This window comes from Tenrec ecaudatus, chromosome 6, assembly GCF_050624435.1.
Source record: "Tenrec ecaudatus isolate mTenEca1 chromosome 6, mTenEca1.hap1, whole genome shotgun sequence".
In the NCBI taxonomy this organism is placed as follows: domain Eukaryota; kingdom Metazoa; phylum Chordata; class Mammalia; order Afrosoricida; family Tenrecidae; genus Tenrec; species Tenrec ecaudatus.
The window spans coordinates 111,907,736-111,928,651 of NC_134535.1; the positions used below are offsets into that span (position 1 = coordinate 111,907,736).

Below are 20,916 nucleotides of genomic sequence, written 5' to 3' on the forward strand. Positions count from 1 at the left end.
GCCTTGACTAAAGGCTGAACCACATTAGGATGAGATGACTGCTGGCCCAATGTTATGAAATTGGTGATCTCTGCTCTTTAGTTTGGATGCCTTGTTTCGAGGATGAATGGTGGCCTGGGACTACTAGGTATTTACTATTTTTGTGCCCTCCTTGCTTTATGTATGAAACTTGGACCCATGTATGATCTCCCTTTTGACCCTCTCAAACTGCTTGTTTAAAAGAAAGAAGAAAAGGGATTGAGATGTGCATTAGGCCATGGGTGGATCCCTCCAGCCACACACCAAGGGTATGAACAGCCTTGCTCACATGCAGGGCACTGGGAAGCAGATCATGGAAGGCAACACCTGATCCCTTTTAAAGTTTTTAGTATTTTCTGTTTTCTTTTCTATTAAGGTTTTTCTATTTTGTTAGCTTTTTGTTTCTTTGGTTTTATATGTTTTTAAGTATATGAAATCCAAGAGGAGTAACTTGAGGTTTTCTTGAGGGGATGGCAGGGAAGACTGGGGGGAGGGAGCTAATAGAATGAGCACAATTTAAGAAAGAAAATGTTCTAAAATCAATTGTGGTAATGATGATTCAATTCTTGATATGACTAAACTATTGAATTGCATGATAAATTACATGCCAATAAAATTTTTAATTCATTAGGGGCTCATATAACTTCACAATCCATACATGCATTAACTGTGTAAAGCACATTTGTACATTCATTGCCCTCATCATTCTCAAAACATATGCTCTCCACTTAAGCCCCTGGTATCAGATCATTTCCCCCCATCCCTTCCTGCTGCCCCCTCCCTCATGAACCCTTGATAATTTATAAATTATTATTTTGTTATATCTTACACTGTTCCGAGGTCTCCTTTCGCCCACTTTACTGTTGTCCGGTCAATAATTTTGGTGTTGTTTTTTTTTTAAAGAAAATTGGTAGTTTTGACAGTGTTAGGAAATCATCTTTAACAATTGTAAATTTTCAGTAGGGAACAAAACTTTCCCCAAATTACTTTTTACACGACTGCAATATGTAAAACAGTAAACTAATATTGGGGTGACAGGTCATCTTATTCCCGCCTGTAAAATTTCTACTTATTAGAAAGACTATTTATTTCTACTATTAGAAAGACTACACTGTCTTTCCTATCATTACAATCAAAATTATCATTTAAAATTAAAAAAGTATAATGTACTTAAAGCCCTATGTTTTGAAAAACCTTACATTGTATAGGTGACATTTATACGTTAGATTAAAAACTCTTTGCTTGAAGTACACATTTGTTGGAATGGACTGTTTTCTGTTAATTATTCTGTTAGGTGCATCAAATAAACTTCCAGACATACTGTGACCTCCTTTTTTTTTTTCTTGGAGTCCTGGTGGTATACTGGCTGGCAGTTCAGCTGCTTTGAGGGAGAAAGACCAGGCTTTCTACTCCTGTAAAGAGCCTCCAGAAACGCAAAGTGCCAGTCCTACCATGTTTGATAGTTAGCATCACCTCAACTGCAGTGGGTGTTTTTGTTTTGTTTTCTGATTCCTATTGTACATAATCAGTCCAATACTTACTGAGTGTTCACTGTGAGAGCTTCAATAAATTGATACTGAATGAATACAATTAACATTTTAACATTCCATTTTTCCATAAACTTTTAAAGCTCCCCTGTATATATCCGGCAGCACTGCTATGTCCTCATCATGTCAAATGGTATTTTTCACAGATGATCAAACTACAGGATATTGCAGTGTAACAATGTTACACTTAATGTTCCATTGAGAATTGGTTTATGTTCCTTCCCAGGCATTTGAGCAGGCCGGTGACTACCAAGCAAGTGATACTGGCAGCTTCCAAGGATATGCCAAAGAAAGCTAATAGAGCTCTGCCTGTGTTTCCCTTCTGGTACAGCTTGGAGGCCCTACGTACACCAAGCTAAAGACACCCCAGAAACCCCAGCTGCTCCTCAGGCCCAGACTCCAGATATGTGGCACAGAGATGAATGAGCAAGCCTGCTTTCTGATGACGCCAGTACCCAGCCTTCCAAATTACTCCTACTCCAGCTGACTTCACGTGGACAAATTAGCTGACCTGTGGGGCTCTGCCCAGACTGTACATTCAAGAGCAAAATAAATGCTGTTTTAAAGCACCAACTGTTGGGGTCCACGCTAGAGTAGGGTCAGTGGAACAGTACTTGATCTGTATGTAATCAGTCAATGCCCATGCGGTCGGCATTAGTAGCCTCTCTGAACAGGCTCCCAAAGTCAGTCACACAGCTAGTAAATACTAAATAGTGACGCCCAATGGAATTTTAAATTATACGTTCAAAGGTAAAAGATAAATTACTGATGAATGTAACATAGAAATGCTGCCTACAATCGTCAAATAACAGGCAACAGTTAATCTCAAAAACATAAAACTCACTGCCATTGAGAGTTGATTCCAACTCAACAGCAACCTTAGAGGATAGGGCGGGCGATCAGCCACCCTGGGTCTCTAAGGCTGAAGCAGAGACTGGCAGTGCTGACTTTGTGGCTAGCAGCCCAATTTGTTCTCAACCCCCAGGGCTTTGCCAGTGTCCATAAAACACAGGCAGAAGTTTCTCTGGTTTCTGTGTATCCACCATGCCATATACACATGCACACATAGCAATAACTATTAATTTTCCCTACAAAGTAATTAGCTTCATTTAAAACAATTCAAGGTCCCTCATACAAAGAACACTCAAGTAGAACTTGCCACAAAATTAGCACTTAGGCCACCAACACACCTCACACACACTGTATGAGCCTAACAATGTAAACATAAAACCAATTCAAAATACTCATTCCAGGCTGTCAGTTTACTTTTTACCTATCAGGGGCAAATATTAAGTCATAGAGCCGGTCTTAGCAGGATTAAAGTTAGGCCACCTTCAATTTCTGAAGAGATACCTTTCTGACAGCTAGAAAAGGAAGACGAGTGTGCATTTTATTATGTACGCTCGAATCCCATTTCCTTAAAGCCTTTCCAGCTCACCTATGGTAAGCAGAATTCGACTCCCTTATGAAGCAGTTGACTTGGACTGATAATCATCTATAAACCCTCTCATTTAAAGTAAGTTCCCAAACCTCGCTTGTGCCTTGTGCATAGTAACTGTGCTTTCAGTGACAAACATAAGTATTTTTAAGGCAAGTCACATAAATGGCCGTAGCACTGAGATTATCATTAAAAACAATAATAATAATAATCGGGGGCCCACTAGAAATCATTAGGTAAAAACCGAGATATTTTTATTACTGTAATTATAAGCTATTATCACTATAATTTAAAAAGCTAAAATGGATTTTTCTAATCAGGAAAAAGACTACTCTCTACCCCCACAATTATTTCTATGAATAAAGACAAAAGATTTTTTCCCCAAGACTCAGCAGCATTCACTAAATTGGCCAAAAGGGACTTCATGCAATAATGATGCAATATAGTCTAAAGAAAACAAATAGGCTTCATACTTTATACCACACTAATACATATTGAAATATTACGTTAAAGTCACTTATCACATTTACTTTACTGTCCTTTAAAATTATTCCACTGTATATTTTTAATAGTTTTATTGACATAATTCATTAGCTATCATTCAACTTCATTAAGAGTTGTACAATCATCACTACAATCAATTTCAGGTCCACTGTCATTTTCACCCAGTTTGAGAGTTTATCAAGCAATTATCTGCAGAAGGTGTGACAAGAGAAACTTTTTATTCTTATATAATTATACTACGAGGACTTATAATTTAACTCCTTAAAAGGACTTCCAGAATGTCTATATGCAAACATGGTATGTTTAAAAATCTGTTATTGAAGACAATATCCATTTTATATAAAAGCAATCATTTGTTTGAAAATATTTAAATGTTGAATCATGAATAATTTTATCAAATTTCAGTATGTTCACTTCTGACAAGACAGGCGAGGTGGATCAAGAACCCAAAAAAAGAAGTTCTCGTGACTAATTTTCCAGATAAATACAAATATGAATTACAAAAGGTGTAGCACAAAATTTTAAAAGACCACTCAGCACTTTTCACAAATATTAATAAAAGCTATGACAAATTTTTCAATTTAGAAATAGTGAAAATCAGGTAGCAAGTCATAACCTTAAAAATTGTTGAAATTTTGCAAGTAAACTTAACAAAATCACTGGTTAGTCCCCTAACCACTGAATAGTTAACGCAATTAAGCACTGACTAGTCTAATTCCTAAGTCTAAACAAAGTTTTTCATCATTAAAATTAAGACTCAAATGTAAAACAAACCTTATCACAAATTATTCTCCCCACAAAAGGCATTGCTTGAAAATTAAAATGGGAACTTGTCCATTTTAAAACCTCTGGATCCCAAGCGGTTAAGAGCTGTGTTGATAACAAGGCCAGCAGTTCAAAACTCCCAGCTGCTCTCGGGGAGAAAGACGAGGTATTTTACTCCTCTAGCTAGTTCCAGAGCTCCAGAAGGGCCTGCCTTGCAGGGTTCTCTACTGGTCAGGACTGACGCCACGGCAGCTAAGTCTGAAGGTCACTGTTACTTCAGTCATACAGGAAGCAGACCTAGCACCTTATCTGGACTCAAGACTTCACTGTTTATTTCTAAGAAGTGCAACTTAGGCTGTAACGTCTTTTTCTTACCTCATTAAATTATCAAGATGCAATTAATCTACCTTCCTAAAATCCTTATGAGCTGAAAAAAGAAACTAGTTGAGAAAGTCTGATTTTTTAAACATCATTTAATGGGGTCAAGTACGTTTGTCGCCATCATCATTTTCAAAACATCTTTTCTACATACAGCTCATTTTCCACCTCCCCTAGGAATCCTTGATAATTTGCAGGTTTTTATGTCTTTATGCCAACCGCTGTCTCCCCCTTCACCCACTTTTCTGTTGTCCATCCCCCTGGGAAAGGGTTATATGTAGATCATCTTGATCAGTTCCCCTTGTCTCCCCCCAGTACTCTCAGTGGGTTTATCTGTCCTGGGTTCCTTGTATTGTGAGCACTTAACCAGTGTACATGCTCTGGTTTAGATGAATTTGTAAGGTAGAATTGGGGCCATGATAGTGGGACAGGGAGGAGCATTAAAGAACTAGATGACTTATACAAGCCCCCCCAAAAATTATTTTTTTAAAGAACTAGAGGAAAGTTGTATGTTTCATCAGTGCTATATTACGTCATGACTGGCTCATCTCTTCCTTGTGACCCTTGTGTGAAGGGATGTCCAATTGTCTACAGATGGGCTTTGGGTCTCCACTCTGCAGTCCCCCTCGTTCACATAAATCTGGATTTTTGGTTCTGGGTCTTTGATGCCTGACACCTGATCCCATCGACACCTCATGATCACACAAGCTGGCAAGCTTCTTCCATATGGGTTGTGTTACTTCTCAGCTAGATGGCTGCTTGTTTATCTTCATGCCTTTAAGGCTTCAGACAGTGTATCTTTTGATAGCTGGGCACCATCAGCTTTGTTCACATTTGCTTATGCACCCATTTTGTCTTCAGTGATCGTGTCAGGAAAGGTGAGCGCAATGGAATGCTGGGCTATTGAAAGTGTTCTTGTGTTGAGGGAGTACTTGAGTAGAGGCCCGATGTCCATCTGCTATCTTAATACGTACCATATAAATATATGTACATGGATCTATTTCCCTATTGTTATATATAAATATATTTACATGGGTACGTACCTATATTTAGACCTCTATTTGGGGGTAATGAAAAAGTTTTCAAAATGGGTAGTGGTGACAGCAGCAAGTGTATGGTGTAACCAATGTCACTAAACTACACTTTTAAATGTTTTTTTTTTGTTTTAAAATAAAGCCTTTTCTAAAAAGCTGAAGAAATAAGCAGATGTAGTTCCATGCAGTCACACTAATGAGAAAGATATATCAAGTATTTCCACATTCAAATGAATTTAATCGATCACTGAGTTGGTTGCTAATTATCAAGTTTACTGTGTGAGTGTTGAGTATATAAAGAACTAAATTTTAATATTAAGAATATTATGGTGTAAAGAAGAAAGTGTTTTAATGTAGCACTGTAAACAGGAAATAGAAGTATAGTAAGATTGAACACTAAAATAACTAAATACCCATGATACCCTCAATATAATACTGCCACAACTGCAATGCTCTGCTTTATCTGACTTCCATTTACAGTATTTGAAAATTCTACAAAGAATTGCCCGATGTGTTCCAAATTCCTTTGTTTAGTCAAAACCCTCAATCTAAAAAATCAGCGTAATATAATGATTTGCCAAAGATTCTGCAGTTAGCCTCTGCAGGGACAGTGAATTATTTAATGTGACTCTTCTTGCCAGTCTCTTTAACTCCCACCAAACTACCTTTACCAGAATGGATGTGAGAAGGTGGGGAAAGATCCTGCTATCATCGGACTGTGAACAGGATTCCCAAGAATGCTATCCTGCTAGGTCTAGAATGAGCTAGGTCTAGAATGAGCCCTCGTGGTGCACTGATGGATGGGGTTGCTAACCACAAACAAGGTCGAAGTTAGAACCCAGCAGCTGCTTCTTGGGAGAAAGATAGAGATTTCTAACTCAAGTTAGCCGGCTTGAAAATGCATAAGGGCAGGCAGTCCTCCCCATCCTATAGACCGGGTAGCTCTGAGTCAGAATCGGCTCGATGGCACTGAGTTTGTTTTTGGTTTGTTGTTTTGTTGTTTGTTTTTTTGAAGCAGGAAGAGGGATCTCATTACCAGCAAAACCAGAAGTACATACTTTGAACCCAAGATCCCTGAGCAGTGAACCCCCTGGAACCAATAGATAGCTGTAACATCAGAATAGCAGCAACAGAAGCAGGAGCCAGAGCATGGAACAAAATGGAAGACTTCCCAACCACAGAAGAAAGCTGACAGGGCTTTCGTGCAATAGGCTGACTTATAGAGTGGGGCGCCTCTGGGCACTTAATTGGGGAAGCTAGTTAGGCTTGCTGATCCACAGAGCTTGACCCAAATGCCTTTTGATACTTCCAGAGAAGTGATATGCTTTGTGAATTAGCAGATCTTAAAGAACTTTTTAACATATCATGATCAACAACTATCCTGAACATTTCTACTGGCCTCACAACTCCTTTACTTCCTTAAAAAACTCTTTAATCATGAATTGTCTGTGAGTCTGTGTAGCCATTGCAATGAATGAGAACCCAGACTGTAAAATAAAACTTAAAAGCAAACCCACTGCCATCGAGTCCATTCTGACTCAAAAGTGAACCTACAAAACAGGGTAAGAACTACCCTACAAGATGGTAACTCTTTTACAGGAGCCTCACGGTCTTCCCCAGCGGCTGCTCATTTCCCAAGGCGTACACCCAACTATGCTACCTACCCTGAGAAAAACCAACAAAATGAGCAAAAGAGAGAACATTAAGACAAAACAGCCTCAATTGTAAAGCCATGTCTAGAATACCAGGAACTTACCCTTAAATCCAGTAGAGAATTCTTTCAATTATATTATGTCAGAACCAGGGCTGTAAATGATTATACATTAAGTATACCCCTGTAGGCGCTTACACATGCCATCTCACTTATTCCTACCTCAAACAATTTCTGAGAAGTTACATTCTATTAACGCGTATCCTTCTGACTCACTACCCAAAGTACCTGTAATTTCATTATTTTAGGAGTAGGTGTGTCTGGAAATTTTAAATAAGCCTTTTTCTGATTAAATCCCTAAGAAAAAACTTTTAAAAATCTTTTGACTCAGAAAAGACACAGTATTTTTCTTATAGGCCACTCAGAAATTTAGCTTTTCTTTCCTTTTATTAAGTTTCTAAGAGATATGTCTTTTTCTCCTAACTTTAACCACAGCTCATGGTCTCATCAGGTCGCATCTATACTATTCCTACCCACTGCCATGCCATACCTACTACCTCCTAATTGTTCTCACAACTCCCACATCTTCCTTTTGTACTTCTACCACATGAATAATTGTCTATTCACACTAAAATCTTGTCATCTGAAATACTACTACATATAAATGTATGTGAAGCACTTTATCAGACGCCATGGTTAGTGCAAACATGGCTCTGTCTAGGAGCATGCTACCCCTCTAGTAGGAGCAACGAAACTGTTCAGAGCGATTAAGAATTCAGAGCCCAACAAAGAACAGGAATACTGTATAGACTAGAGTATAAACCAACCCGAGTATCAGCTCAGGCACCTAATTTTACCACAAAAACTGCATTAAAATGTGCTGGAAAAAATTTGGCTTATACAGAAGTATATATGATAGTTCACCTGAGACAATGGTCAAGGTGAAATTCAAACATGAGAAGCAGTCACAAGGAGAGGTAAAGAGAGAAACATGCATACATACATAGATGTGTGTATATGTGCCATATATACTCAAGTATAAGCCAACCCAGTATCAGCCAAGGTACCTAATTTTATCACAAACACTGCATTAAAAAATGTGCTGGACATTCAAGCACTCCCTCAATGCAAGAACACTTATATTAAACTGGCATTCCATGATGCTCACCTTCCCGACACAATTGCTAAAGACAAAGTGGGTGCATAAGCAAATGTGAAGAAAGTTGATGGCGCCTGGCTATCAAAAAATGTAGCATCTGGGTTAGAAGTTTGATAATTGACCATCTAGCAACAAAACCCCCATGGAAGCAGCACACCACCCTATGCAATCACAAGGTGTGGAAGGGATCAGGTATCAGGCATCAAAGAACAAAAAATCTTATCATTGTGAATGAGGGGGAGTGTGAAGTGAGGACCCAAAATCTGTAGGCAACTGGACATACCCTTACAGAAGGGTCGTGAAGAGGAGACGGGCCAGTCAGGGTGCGATGTAGCAATGATGAAACATACAACTTTCCTCTAGTTTTTAAATGTTTCCCCCCCCCCCACTATCATGATAACAATTCTACCTTACAAATATGGCTACACCAAAGGATGTACACTGGTACAGATAGGAACTGGAAACACAGGGAATCCAGGACAGATGAACCCTTCAGGACCAGTGGTGAGAGTGGCTATACCGAAAGGGTGGTGTAGAGATGGGGAACCAATTATAAGGATTTACATATAACCTCCTCCCTGAGGGGGGGGCAACAGAAACAATGGAGAAGGGAGACAGACAGAGTAAGATATGACAAAATATCAATTTATAAATTACCAAGGGTTTATGAGGGAGGGGAAGGCAGGAAAAGGAGGGGGGAAATGAGGAGCTGCTACCAAGGGCTCAAGAAGAAAATGGTTTGAGAATGACGATGGCAACAAATGTACCAATGTGGTTGACACAATAACTATAAATATGGATTGTGATAAGACTTGTACTAGCTCCCAATAAAATGATTTTTTAATGTACTAGAAAACTCAGCTTATACATGAGTATATGTTATGTACTTAAAACATATTCTAAGACAAACACATCTATGTTGGCATGAAAGGCTTCAATCTATCCATTCTTTTTTTAATCATTTTATTGGGGGCTCATCCAACTCTAATCACAAATCCATACATCCATTCATTGTGTCAAGCACCTTTGTATACTTGTCATCATTCTCAAACAATTTTCTTTCTACTTGAGCCCTTGGTATGAGCTCATTTCCCCTCCCCTCCCCCACCTTCCTTCCCTCATAAACCCTTGATTAATTCTTTTCTAGTTCCAATCTGGATCCTCTGAACTATGAAGAATGCCTCCTGAATGTACCACGACTATTCCTGCCTATATGATTCAATGAGACTTTCTAGAAATCAGTAATCATCATTCATTTAATCCTAAACCCAAGTCCTTTCCTCCCATCAAACCTTTAGTCATTACACAGTCCTCTCCAGTTCTAATCTTAACGGGCTGCCACAAAACCATTCATAAGAAAAAACGTACTCACCTTTTTAATCTTCCCTTTAATAGTTACATATTGAGGGGGGTGGGGAGGTGGTGTTGAAATCACCTTAGGGTCTGTCTTACCATTAGGCAGTGCACAGTGCAAGTCATCAGTAAATGTTCAATGACTTCAAACACCCAAGCATCCTCTGCTCTATCAATGTCCACAACTATCCATTGACTTCCAAGGCAAGAAAATTAGGACTCTCACAAATGCAAGCAGTTATAAAATTAACTCAAAATGTGTTCAGACCACTGTAAACCCATAACTACTCATGAAAGCATGCGGCACAGTTTGACTAACAGGGGATCAGCAGACACACTTTGATATTAAAAGGTACTAAAACACAAAAGGTATTGTGAGGAGTTTTTAGGCCATTCATAAATAAACCTATACAAGGAGGCATCAGAAAGTTCATTGAAAAATTCCATTATTTTTCAATTCCATTAATTTTTTAATGCTTCCCCACATTCAAGTAAATTTACTAAAATGTATTAAACTCATCAGTATCAAATATAACAATCTTCACCAAAGGCACTATAATTCCTAGTCCTCAGTGGTGGTGCTGTGAGTTAGGCAATGAATGTTAATAATGCTAGGTCAATGGTTCAAACCTACCAGCTGTGCTGTGGGAGAAAGACACAACTATCTGTTTCAATAAAGATTTACGGACTCAGAAACCCTGAGTTCAAATCAACTCAATGGCGGTGGGTCTGCTTTCACTTTGGTTACTAATATAAATCCTGTCATTAGTGTAATACTAACAATATTAGTAATTGCATGCTAACCATATTCCAAAGTAGTATAGGGATCTAAATAAGAGAAACAGTCCCTGACTTCAAAAAAGGCAATAAAACAAAACTCATTCTACAACAGAAAAGAAGCAACCAACCAAATAATATGGATACTTCAGAATAGTTCCCAGGGTACTTTAACAAACACTATTTTACGAAGAGCTCAGAGTGTCTTTATGGTAACACCAAACTCTGTATTGCATTACTCAAAACCGTAATATAGGTAGCATTGCTAAGGACTAATATAGGTAGCCTCGGCAGGCTCCAGATTATAAGCTCTTTTAACATTTAACAATCATATTATACTTCTCTCAACCTAGAGACATGGCATCCAGTCAATTCTGACTCACCATGATTGTATAGTATAGTACAGTGCTATAAAAAGTGTGTGGGGGGGGGTGGAAAATAAAAATAGGGAATTAAAAGGAAAAGTAAATTGACACCAGATCCGGATCGACTGTGGCATTTTTTGATGGGCTATTTCAGTCAACAAAAACTTGAGGTAACTTTCATGTATCAATTTGAAGCAAATATATCGAATAAGACATGGGAAATAAAAAGGAAAAAAGAAGTTTAGCTGTTAAATAAAGATATGTGAAGAACAAAACATGAGTAGCTATATCAAGCCCTAAGAAAACATTGTTCACGTCCTCCTGGTTCTTTTGACTCACTCATTAAAGCTGCCGTGTCACGATGACATACATGCAAGTAGCCCTATGGAAACATTCACTGATGTGTAACTGAGGTCGCCTGCCAAAAGCTATGTCAATAACCATCTTGAAAATAGCTTCTGCCTCAGGTAAGCCTCCAGATGACTGTAGAGACTAGTCAATATTCTCTCAGCAACTTCTTTAGACCCTCAACTTGTATTGTCATGTTTTAACATTCAGAAACCATGTGAGACAATGAATGGTTTAAAATCCACTGGGGAAAAATTTGCTTTAAATCAGTAATTACAAACGACCAGATAGGAAGTAGCTGTATACATTAGAGTCAGTGACATTTTGTGCAGCATCTATAACAAAATCTGTACCGTGGCATTGTATAATAGCAATATGCAAGCTGAATGGAACGGGATGCATTTTGTTTCCATGCCCCACAATATCCGGGCTGACCTGGCCTACATGCAGGACCTCCCAACTGATTCAACAAAATAGGCTTCATGTTTCTTACAAGTAAATTAGACCCTTAAGATCTCGCCATAGAAGTTTTTTAATTCTGAAATCTCTATTATTACTGTTGGCATTTTTGTTTTCAGAAAAGTCTTATCTTCCTTAACTGAGTTATGTGCCATCAATCAAAATTGAGACCTGTAAGAAGGACTTTTCTCTGAATATAACCAAAATTTAAGATTAACTTAAAGAGCTCAAATACTGGACAGCTGCTTCAGAGTACTAAGTAAAGTAGTCTGTCAAAGTATAAGCAAAATACTAATTGTCTGAACCATAAAGATCCTGAACAGTAATTTCTTTTTTTTAATCATTTTATTGGGGGTTTGTACAACTCTTGTCACAATCCATCCATCCATCCACTGTGTCAAGCACATTTGTACATTTGCTGCCATCATCATTCGCAAACCATTCTTTCTATTTGAGCCCTTGGTATCAGTTCCTCTTTTTTCCTCTCCCTCCTCGCCTCCCCTCCCTCACGAACCCTTGATAATTTATAAATTATTATTATTTTGTCATATCTTACACTGTCCGACATCTCCCTTCACCTACTTTTCCATGTCCATTCCCCAAAAGAGGGGGCTGCATGTAGGTCCTTGTAATCGGTTCCCCCTTTCTACCCCACCTTCCCTCCATCCTCCCAGTATCGCCACTCTCTGCTCTGGTCATGAAGGGGATCATCTCCTGAACATTATTTCAATCTGCCACTTTCCAAGAATAAATCACTGATTTAAAAGTTTAGCCTCTACACTAGTAAAGGATCTCCCAGTCATACTACTGGGAAGCAATAGAAGCCAGCTTTTGCAACTTTAAGGCAATCTTGCATAAGCTCAAAGTTCCCAACTTGGGAGTCAGGATCCAAATGCTGGCATGAACAGGGTTAGGGGAATGTTCTAAAATTGATTGTGGAAATTAATGTACAATTCTTCTTGATATGACTGAGTTATATAGATTATGTGCCAATAAAATTTTCAGTTAAAAGCCTTGTGGCCTTTGATGACCATCAACTAACTGAGAGCCTGTCACCACTTTCTCACACATGCACTTTCCAAGTGACAGCTGGCTTTATCCAGAAAACCGATTAAAAGCAGTTGAAAATGATGGGTTTTTACAAAGGTAAGCAATCGCTTACGGGTCTAGTTGGAGAGAGAAAAAATTCAGCATGATGTTTGATACTGACAACAGCTCAAGCTCCATTCCTAATACCCCAGGTGTGCTCCAGCGGACCTTCAAGACTACGATTCTCAAGAAACAGATCCCTGTCTAGGCAGTTAATGGTTGATTGCTTAAGCCACACCAAGGGACTCCTTATTGAACAGACAAGAAACTACACCAAAAAGCGTTATTTTTAACTCGCTCTTCTACATACAAGGAGCAGCTGTGGTGGTATTACACGCTGGGTTGCTGGCTACAAAGTCAGCAGTTTGAGCCCACCTATCAGGGGCTCTATGGGACAAAGATGAAACTGCTCCTGTAAAGATTAACAGTCTCAGAAACACTACACAAGGTTGCTATGAGTCAGAATCAACTCAATGGCAGTGGGTTTGGGTTTTAATGCACATTCCCATTAAGTGGCTGAGAGCAGTTTTGTACATAATCTGATTCAATAGTTGAATTTATAAACTAAACTAAAAAGTGTTACATGAATATTAAATGCTAAATCTATGTAAACCCTAATTCACCCTCTAAAATCAAGTTACAGGAAAAAAGGTAGTAAAACGCTCCAAAATGTTAAGCTTTCACGTTCAACATTAAAAAAAAAAAAAAGTTAATTGCCCTACAGCTGTTAATGCCTCCTCCCAAAGAAATTTTAAGACTTTCTAAATTTGCCAAATTAAGTACTTTTATAGCCCTAAGATGGCATCAAGTAACTTCCTCCTAGGGACTATAAGAGGTATTTTGTGCCAAGTGTTTTAATAGTTTGATAAATTACTTTTCATCACACAATACTTCGAATCTGTGCTTAAAAAAGACACAAAATGAAAATGTCACTTTAGGTCACAATCTAATGTCTTTGTACTTGATTCTTTTTAAAATAGGTCATTAAAATTAAGTGCATTTAAGAAATTTCAGTAAGTTCTAAAACATTTCAGATACACTCAATCAAATTTCAAAATCGAGTGAGATCTAATACCAAACCCACAGCCACTGTCAGTGACTGTATAGCACAGGATTTCCAAGGCTCTGCACCTCTGCCGAATTGCACAGCCCACAGAGCCAGTGGGAGCACGCCGATGCAGTTTTTGTTCGCTGCTGAGCACTTTAATCACTGCCCCACCAGGAGTTCTGGCACTGCCATCATAATGCCTACATATTTTTAACAGCACTTTAAAACCACAATATCCTCCCATCGGTTACAAAAATAAAGACTTCCTACCATGAAATCTATAAAGTCTGCAGAGATTGGTGTAAACTACAGGACAGTTTCTAAGAATTATGAATCCTTTCCTAATTTAAAGTAACACTGGGAGAAAGAAAAAGGCATTTCAGAATTAAGATTATCAATGCCACAAAGAAAGTTCATTGGTAATGTTAAGGGTTTTTCCACACAAGATATAAATCTGCTATCCTGTAGTGGTATGTAAAAATTATAACAATATTTTGCAGTCCCTAATATTTAAATATTCTTTAAGAAAAATACTTGGTTTTGTTTTAATATTCCATGGGCTTGTGACAACACGGAATTTTACTCCCTGCTCTTAAGATACAGAAATTACTTTTTCAAATGAACCTTAACTAAACCAACACACCTGAATATTAGTAGTGAATGGGCAAAACACATGAGACACACACACACACACACACACACACACACAAATCAACCCTGCCATGTACAACTTGTTACTCAAGTTGAATTAACAGACCTCTAGTGAAGGGGAAGTAGCAGGGGACTTGGAGACCTTTGTTCACATCCAGCTCGCCCACTTCCAAACTGCACTGTGTAAGGCACTCAATTTGCTTCTTCATAGTTCAATGGAAGTTAAAATGATATTTAAACTACTGCACTATATTTTTGAAGATGAAATGATTGAGACGTGTGTGTGCACACCCACTAAGGTAGATGCAGACTCCATAAACCACTGTCAACTTTCGATATCTGGTGAAATCAATAAAGGGGTACTAACAAAGTGGTAAATAGCATATAGCCCATAATACACACAGTTCAAGTCAATTTTCTTGAGGATATTTTTCTTCCAGCCTATGCAAATATTGTCTATGCAGTACAATATTTCTAAGTTTTATACAGTCTATATACCCCATCTACAATGTTTTCTTAAGATGATGAAGTAAATGTCAATCAGTAACTAATGCTAGATTTTCCAAACATTTTTTTAACATTGAAGACAAAAATGTCCATTTTTATCAGCCATCAGAATTCCTGTAAGACTTTAGGATAAACTTTTAAATCACAATCTTAATAATTCTAGTGCTGTCAAAAAATGTTAATATACTTTGCAATCTATAATACAGGCAATGTGGCGCTGTTTTTAAGTAGGTTAATAACCAATTAATCATATTATGAAGTTTTCCAAAAGAATCCAAAGGGTTATAGCAATGGAAACATACACTACATTAACTTTCTAAAATGTCCTGAAAATACTGAGTACATTTTTATCACTTCACTATGTTCTCAAAAATCTTTCAAAAGTGATACTAAAGCCTTCTCCACAGACACATCCAATAAACGACTTTAAACATTTATCACCTAAAATAATGAGTCTCACTCTCAAACATTACAAAGATTTTAAAAAGAAACCATGCCGTACCTTTAAGAATATATTTTCTTACAAATCTGATTTAGTAGTTATTTAAAAGACATCAATTCATTATTCATTTCTAGTGATTTGGTCACAAAGCAAGAAAGATGATTGAAAATCACGCTGGGGACCACCATTAATGACTACAAAAAGATAATTTGGCAAGCACTAATTAAATTTAAACCAACCGTCTTGCTTCCTTTTAAGCAGAGAAAAGTTTAAGTCGGGGGTCTCTTTCCTGGACAAGGAAGGTATGCTAAATCCAGGGAGACCAGCCATGTTGAAAACCACTTGTCAATAATAGTTCTGACAAGTGTTCAAGTACACGGCTGCACGGAGCTAACCTTGCGCACGAGGTGGGCATGTCCAGGCCGCCCCCACGCCACCAGGAGGATCGGGGCCGGCTGGGGGGACTGTCCCGGGGACAGCGCTGTCCGGAGGTCCGCAAGAAGTGGCCGGCCGCGGGGAAGAAGGGTGGGGAAAGGAGTTAGGGGCGAAGGGAAATGGTCTGAGAGTTGGGAGCCGCTATCCGCTTCGAGAGGGGCGCGGCGGAGGGGAGCGATTTCCGAGTAGGGAGCCTGGAGGAGGGGCCGAAGGTTCGGGGAGCCGAACCTCGCCAAAAAGTCCCCCGGCCCCCCACCCCCACCCCACGCCACGCCACGCCAGGGCCGGGAGTGCAGGAGGAAGGGGAGGGGACCGCTCCGGTGCACTGACCTGTCCTCCGAGTCCATGCGGCTCAGGGGCTCCCCATCCGACGACATCTCCAAGCTGCCTCGCCGGCCTCCCGAGGTCGCGCTGCTTCCGCCCCCCCCGGTTCCGTAGCCCTCGTCCCCGCCGCTCGAGACGACGCTGCTGCTGCTGCTGCCGCCCCCGCCGCCGCCCTGGCTGCCCCGCGGTCCCTTGGGCTCCTCCAGGCCCTCCTTCCCGTCCCCATCCCCGCTGCTGCTGCTCGCCGCGCCGGGGCTCAGGGAGCGCGTCTCGTCGCTGCTGCTCCCGCCGCTGCTGCCCACCAAGCTCTCGGCGCTACTCTCCTCCTCGCCGCCGCCGCTGCTGCTGCTCTCGTCCTCCTCGTCGTCCTCGTCGTCCTCGTCTTCGCCGGCCTGGCTGGCGCTCTCCGGGCTGGGCTCCGACATCGTCTCCGCCTCGCCGCCCCCCACTCCGCCGCCGCCGCCGCCGCCGCCCCCGCCGCCGTTCAGCAGCAAAGCTGCCACAGCCTCGGCCTCCGCCTCCTCCTCCTCCTCTTCATCCTCTTCTTCCGGAGGCTCAGCCCTGCCCCGCGCCGCCGGCCCGGGGCTGCCAGGGGGCAGAGGGCTCAGGCGGGAGAGCTCCTCCAGGTCGGCCATGTCGGTGATAGCGGCGGCCATGGCGGCGCCTCCTCCTCCACCTCCTCCCCGCCGCCGCCTCCCCTCTCTCGACTCTCCCTCCCTCGCCCCCTCCCAAACCACCAAAACTCCGCCGACGCCGCTGCAGAGCGGGAGGAGGGCCCGCGAACCGCGTCAGCCTGCACACGCGCTACGGGGCGCGCGCGGGGACAGGCGCGCGGCTGCGCGAACTCACGCGAAGACGGCTGCGCGCCTGCGCGGCGGCACGCGGTGAGCCTCCCGTCCGCCGAGCCCGCGCTCGCCGCCCCCCCCCCCCCCCCCCGCGGCCCAGGCTCGCCCCGCCCACACCTCTCCGCGGCTCCTTGCCCGGACCCTTCGCCGCCTCCCCGGCCGCGCAACCCACCAAGTTCTCACGATCGAGTCATTCATTCGGGATGTTTGGGAATGGCCCGCTGCGTGCTGGCGCGGAGCCAAGGATGGAGCAAGTCCCTGGCTCTCAAAGCTTACAATCTAAGGGGAGTGGGGACGAAAATGCACAGAACTACGTAACACAATCCGAGGAACTAAATCCACACGCGCTCGAGTCAGGTTTTCATTTTAAAGGCCCTTACTAGTGACTGAAAGCGCTGGTTGGCGCCGTGGATTAAGCACTGGGGCGCTGACCCGAAAGTCTCCCGAGCGGGGAGAACGAACGGCGCGGCCGTGTGCTTTCCTGAAGACTGCATAAATCCTCGGTCCCCGCAGGACCGACGCCGTGGGGCTTAGGTTCAGTAAGGGTGAGGGGCACGATCTTCAAAGTTTAGGCCGGGGACCCTTGAAAAGAATTGTGTGAGGCTTTGTACCTTGTTAAAGTGTGTCGTCTTCAGGGTTCTTTCCCGCTGGATCATAAATATTTCATAACGCACACTTTAAAATGTAGCCAATTGACTGTAAATACCCTAGGGTTTTTATATCCGCCAATATCCACTTTTCATGATTCAGTTTCCTATTTTATACTTAGATAATTGCAGTCTTTTGGAACTTATAGTTGCAGTCCACATCCACACATTTTTGAACTCCGTCAGTCACCTTATCACACTTGCCTGTACCCGAACTGTGTATAGAAATGGAAATTTAAAGGTTGCTTTGTTAGTTTCCCGTGACCTCGGAATTCCTGTTCCCAGAACGTTCAAAGCAAGTATTTCCAATTTTTATATTTATTAAATGTAAAAGTTAAATTTTATTGGAAATTCATCTTTTAAAGGTGGAGTTGGATGGATTTTGTTTCAACTCATTTATTAAAAGCTTTCAAGTCTATAGATGTAAGCGTTGAGAAAATGTAAGCATTGAGAAAACTTGTTCGCATAAATAAGCAGATGCTAGTGAATAGTTTTGTATAGCAATGTCACTCAATTCTGTGCTCCTTCCAACTTATACAATAAAAAGAACAACAAAAAACACTTTTAGTGATTTATCAGCTGACAGCTCTGATTAGGTGCTCTTTCAACCTTGTTGAAAGCAAGTAACTAAAAACCACCTGACTTGTAAAAGATGTTACTCATTCCACTCACCCGTATTCCCAACTGTCCCTTTCTTTGAGATCCTGAAGATTTTTGCAACACGGGTGTTGCAGATTAGTCAAATCCTGTATGGGTTGGAGTTTTATTTTTCATTTGTAAAGTTAAAAAGGGACAATTGGGATAAAGAAGGTAGAAAAGATTATTTTATACCTTGGCCCCAAAGCGTATTTTTAGGCAGATCAATTTCAGGGATCAGAGATTGCCTTTAAAAAACTTTCCATTTGAAGGAAAAAGAAAAGTCTCCTTATTATATAGTGCTGGGAAAATTGGATTTCCACATGCATAGAAATGAAAATACTATATACAAAAGCCATATGCATATACAAACACACCACACACAGCAAATTCAAAATGGACTAAGGCTCTAAATGTAACTGAAACCATAAAATTCCCAGGAAAAAAAGCGCTGAGCAACACTGTCTGGCCTAGTTTTCAATAATGAATTGTTTATCTAATGAAGCACAAACAGTAAATGACAAAATAAATAAGGTGGGACACCTCATAAAAGTTAAAAAACCACCTCATGTTTCTCAGAAAACTTTACCTAGTACTAAGGTTTACACGCTATATATGTGTGTGTGTGTACATATAAATCTATATTCATATAGATGTATTTTTCTATGGTTAGCAGGAATAGGACTGGAAGGGAGCGGAGAGAAATCACTAACTAGGCAGTAGATAGGTGTCAGTTTGGCTGATAGGAAAGTCAGTATATAATAAGTGGTCAGTGTAAGATAACTAACAAAAGAAAGTGATAGCCCAGAATTACGGATTTTAAAGGGTAACTACCAATAACAGCAAACACTAGTCTACAAGTGGATACACAGGCAGCAAAGCAAGATGAACAGGTATGAGTCATGAAAGGGATTATACTCACAATGGGGCTAGCAGATTATTTCTACACATGCCTAATGTGTATGCTATAAAATACGAGTATCTCTGTGCATACAATACAGCAAATGGAGCAAAGGTATGTAAAGTTCTTAAAACCAAAAACACCTCCCAAATTATCATTACAATCAAGTCAGTTCTAACTTCTACCGACCCTGCACACCAGAAGTCCTTAGTGTGTCCAAGATGGTAACTCTTTACTGGAGATCGCAGCAACCCTTTAAAATCAAAGCCAAGGGCAAAGGTCAGAAGGATTAGAAAAGAAGGAATGGTGACCAGAAATGCAGCGAGGAAGTGGGATAAGTGAGGATCCTACAGGGGAATTACGTACAGCAATGAAGTGGCTGAAATAGTAGGTATGAACTGTTGAATGTAAAACTGATTGGCTCTGTAAATTTACCCAATTCACAAAATTTTACACTAAAAAGGTCTTTCTTTACATATAAGAGTTGTAAGAGCCCAAAATAAAATGATTTAGTAAAATAAAATAAAATTGTTTAAGTCTTTACAGGAGCAAACACTATCTCCTCGTCCTCCAGAGGAGCAATCCAATGGTGGGCTGAGCTGCCCTAACCCGGAGTGCCTCAGTCTATAACCAAACACCTTGAAAGAATCCCTGGGCCTAGGAGTTTAGGGCCATAATCCCAGGAGAACACAAAAGACAATTAGCATAACAAAAGTCCACAAAGAAAACTTTCTACATCCAACTTTGGTGAGGAGCTAAGATCAGCAGGGAAAGACTTCTAATTCAAATGTATTTTCCAGGCCCCTTTATTAAGTCTTAAACAGGATAAAGGAAATCATCTGCATGAGGAAGACTGTCATCATGAAGCCATAATTGTGTTTAAAGGATTCGTAGCAGTAGCTAATTATACACACTTAAAAAAAGAAAATACCTCGCTGCCATCTAATTTCCACCCTGTAGGACTGGATAGAGCTGCCCCTGTGGGTTTCCAAGGCTGCAACTCTTCGCAGGAGTAGAAAGCCCACCTTTCGCCTGTGGTTTCAAACTGCTGACCTTGCAGTTAAGCAACCCAACATGTTACCACTATGCCACCAGGGCTCTGTAATTCTACATATGTGGTAAAAATAAATGGCTTTAAAAATGTGTCACAAGCAGGATGACAGACAGGAGATGGTGGGAAAGCTTCGTGCCTGGGATAGGAAGATTCTAAACATTGACAAGACTGGTTCCGGGACCCTTCAGTCACGTGGCTACTTAACAGGGTATATAACTCCTCACCCTTCAGCCTGATACTCCAACTCCCAGGTGACATCAAATCTGTAAATCATTACAGATAAATCCAAGCAAGTTCCCTGAGGCAAGATTGATCCTCCCTGGGCTGGCCAAACCAAAAAAATGCAACTTAGTGCCAAGCATAGTGACCCTCTAGGACAGGGAAGAAAAGCCCCTCTGAGCTTCTGCAACTGCTAAAGGGAGTAAAAAGCCCGTCTTTCTCCCAAGGAATGGTTGATGGTTTTGAACTGCTTATCTTGAGGATCACAGCACAACATTCAATCCCCACACCACCCAAGAGAATCAAAATCAACTTTCAGGCA

At 40.8% G+C, this 20,916-nt stretch overlaps 1 protein-coding gene across 2 annotated transcripts in view; it reads right to left on the bottom strand.

Annotated features, from left to right (window-relative positions):
• The window catches only part of AEBP2 (AE binding protein 2), a 44,564-nt gene extending 27,567 nt beyond the window's left edge, over positions 1 to 16,997 (bottom strand). Inside the window, exon 1 of one of the 2 annotated variants that reach the window (XM_075552017.1) lies at positions 16,299 to 16,997. In XM_075552017.1, the coding sequence (XP_075408132.1) occupies positions 16,299 to 16,948 (650 nt within the window). In that variant the 5' untranslated portion in view covers positions 16,949 to 16,997. Of the gene's footprint in view, positions 1 to 15,928; positions 16,078 to 16,298 lie in introns of those variants that run through there. The other variant, XM_075552018.1, reaches the window with a different exon arrangement.
• Between the last annotated feature and the right edge of the window lie 3,919 nt (positions 16,998 to 20,916).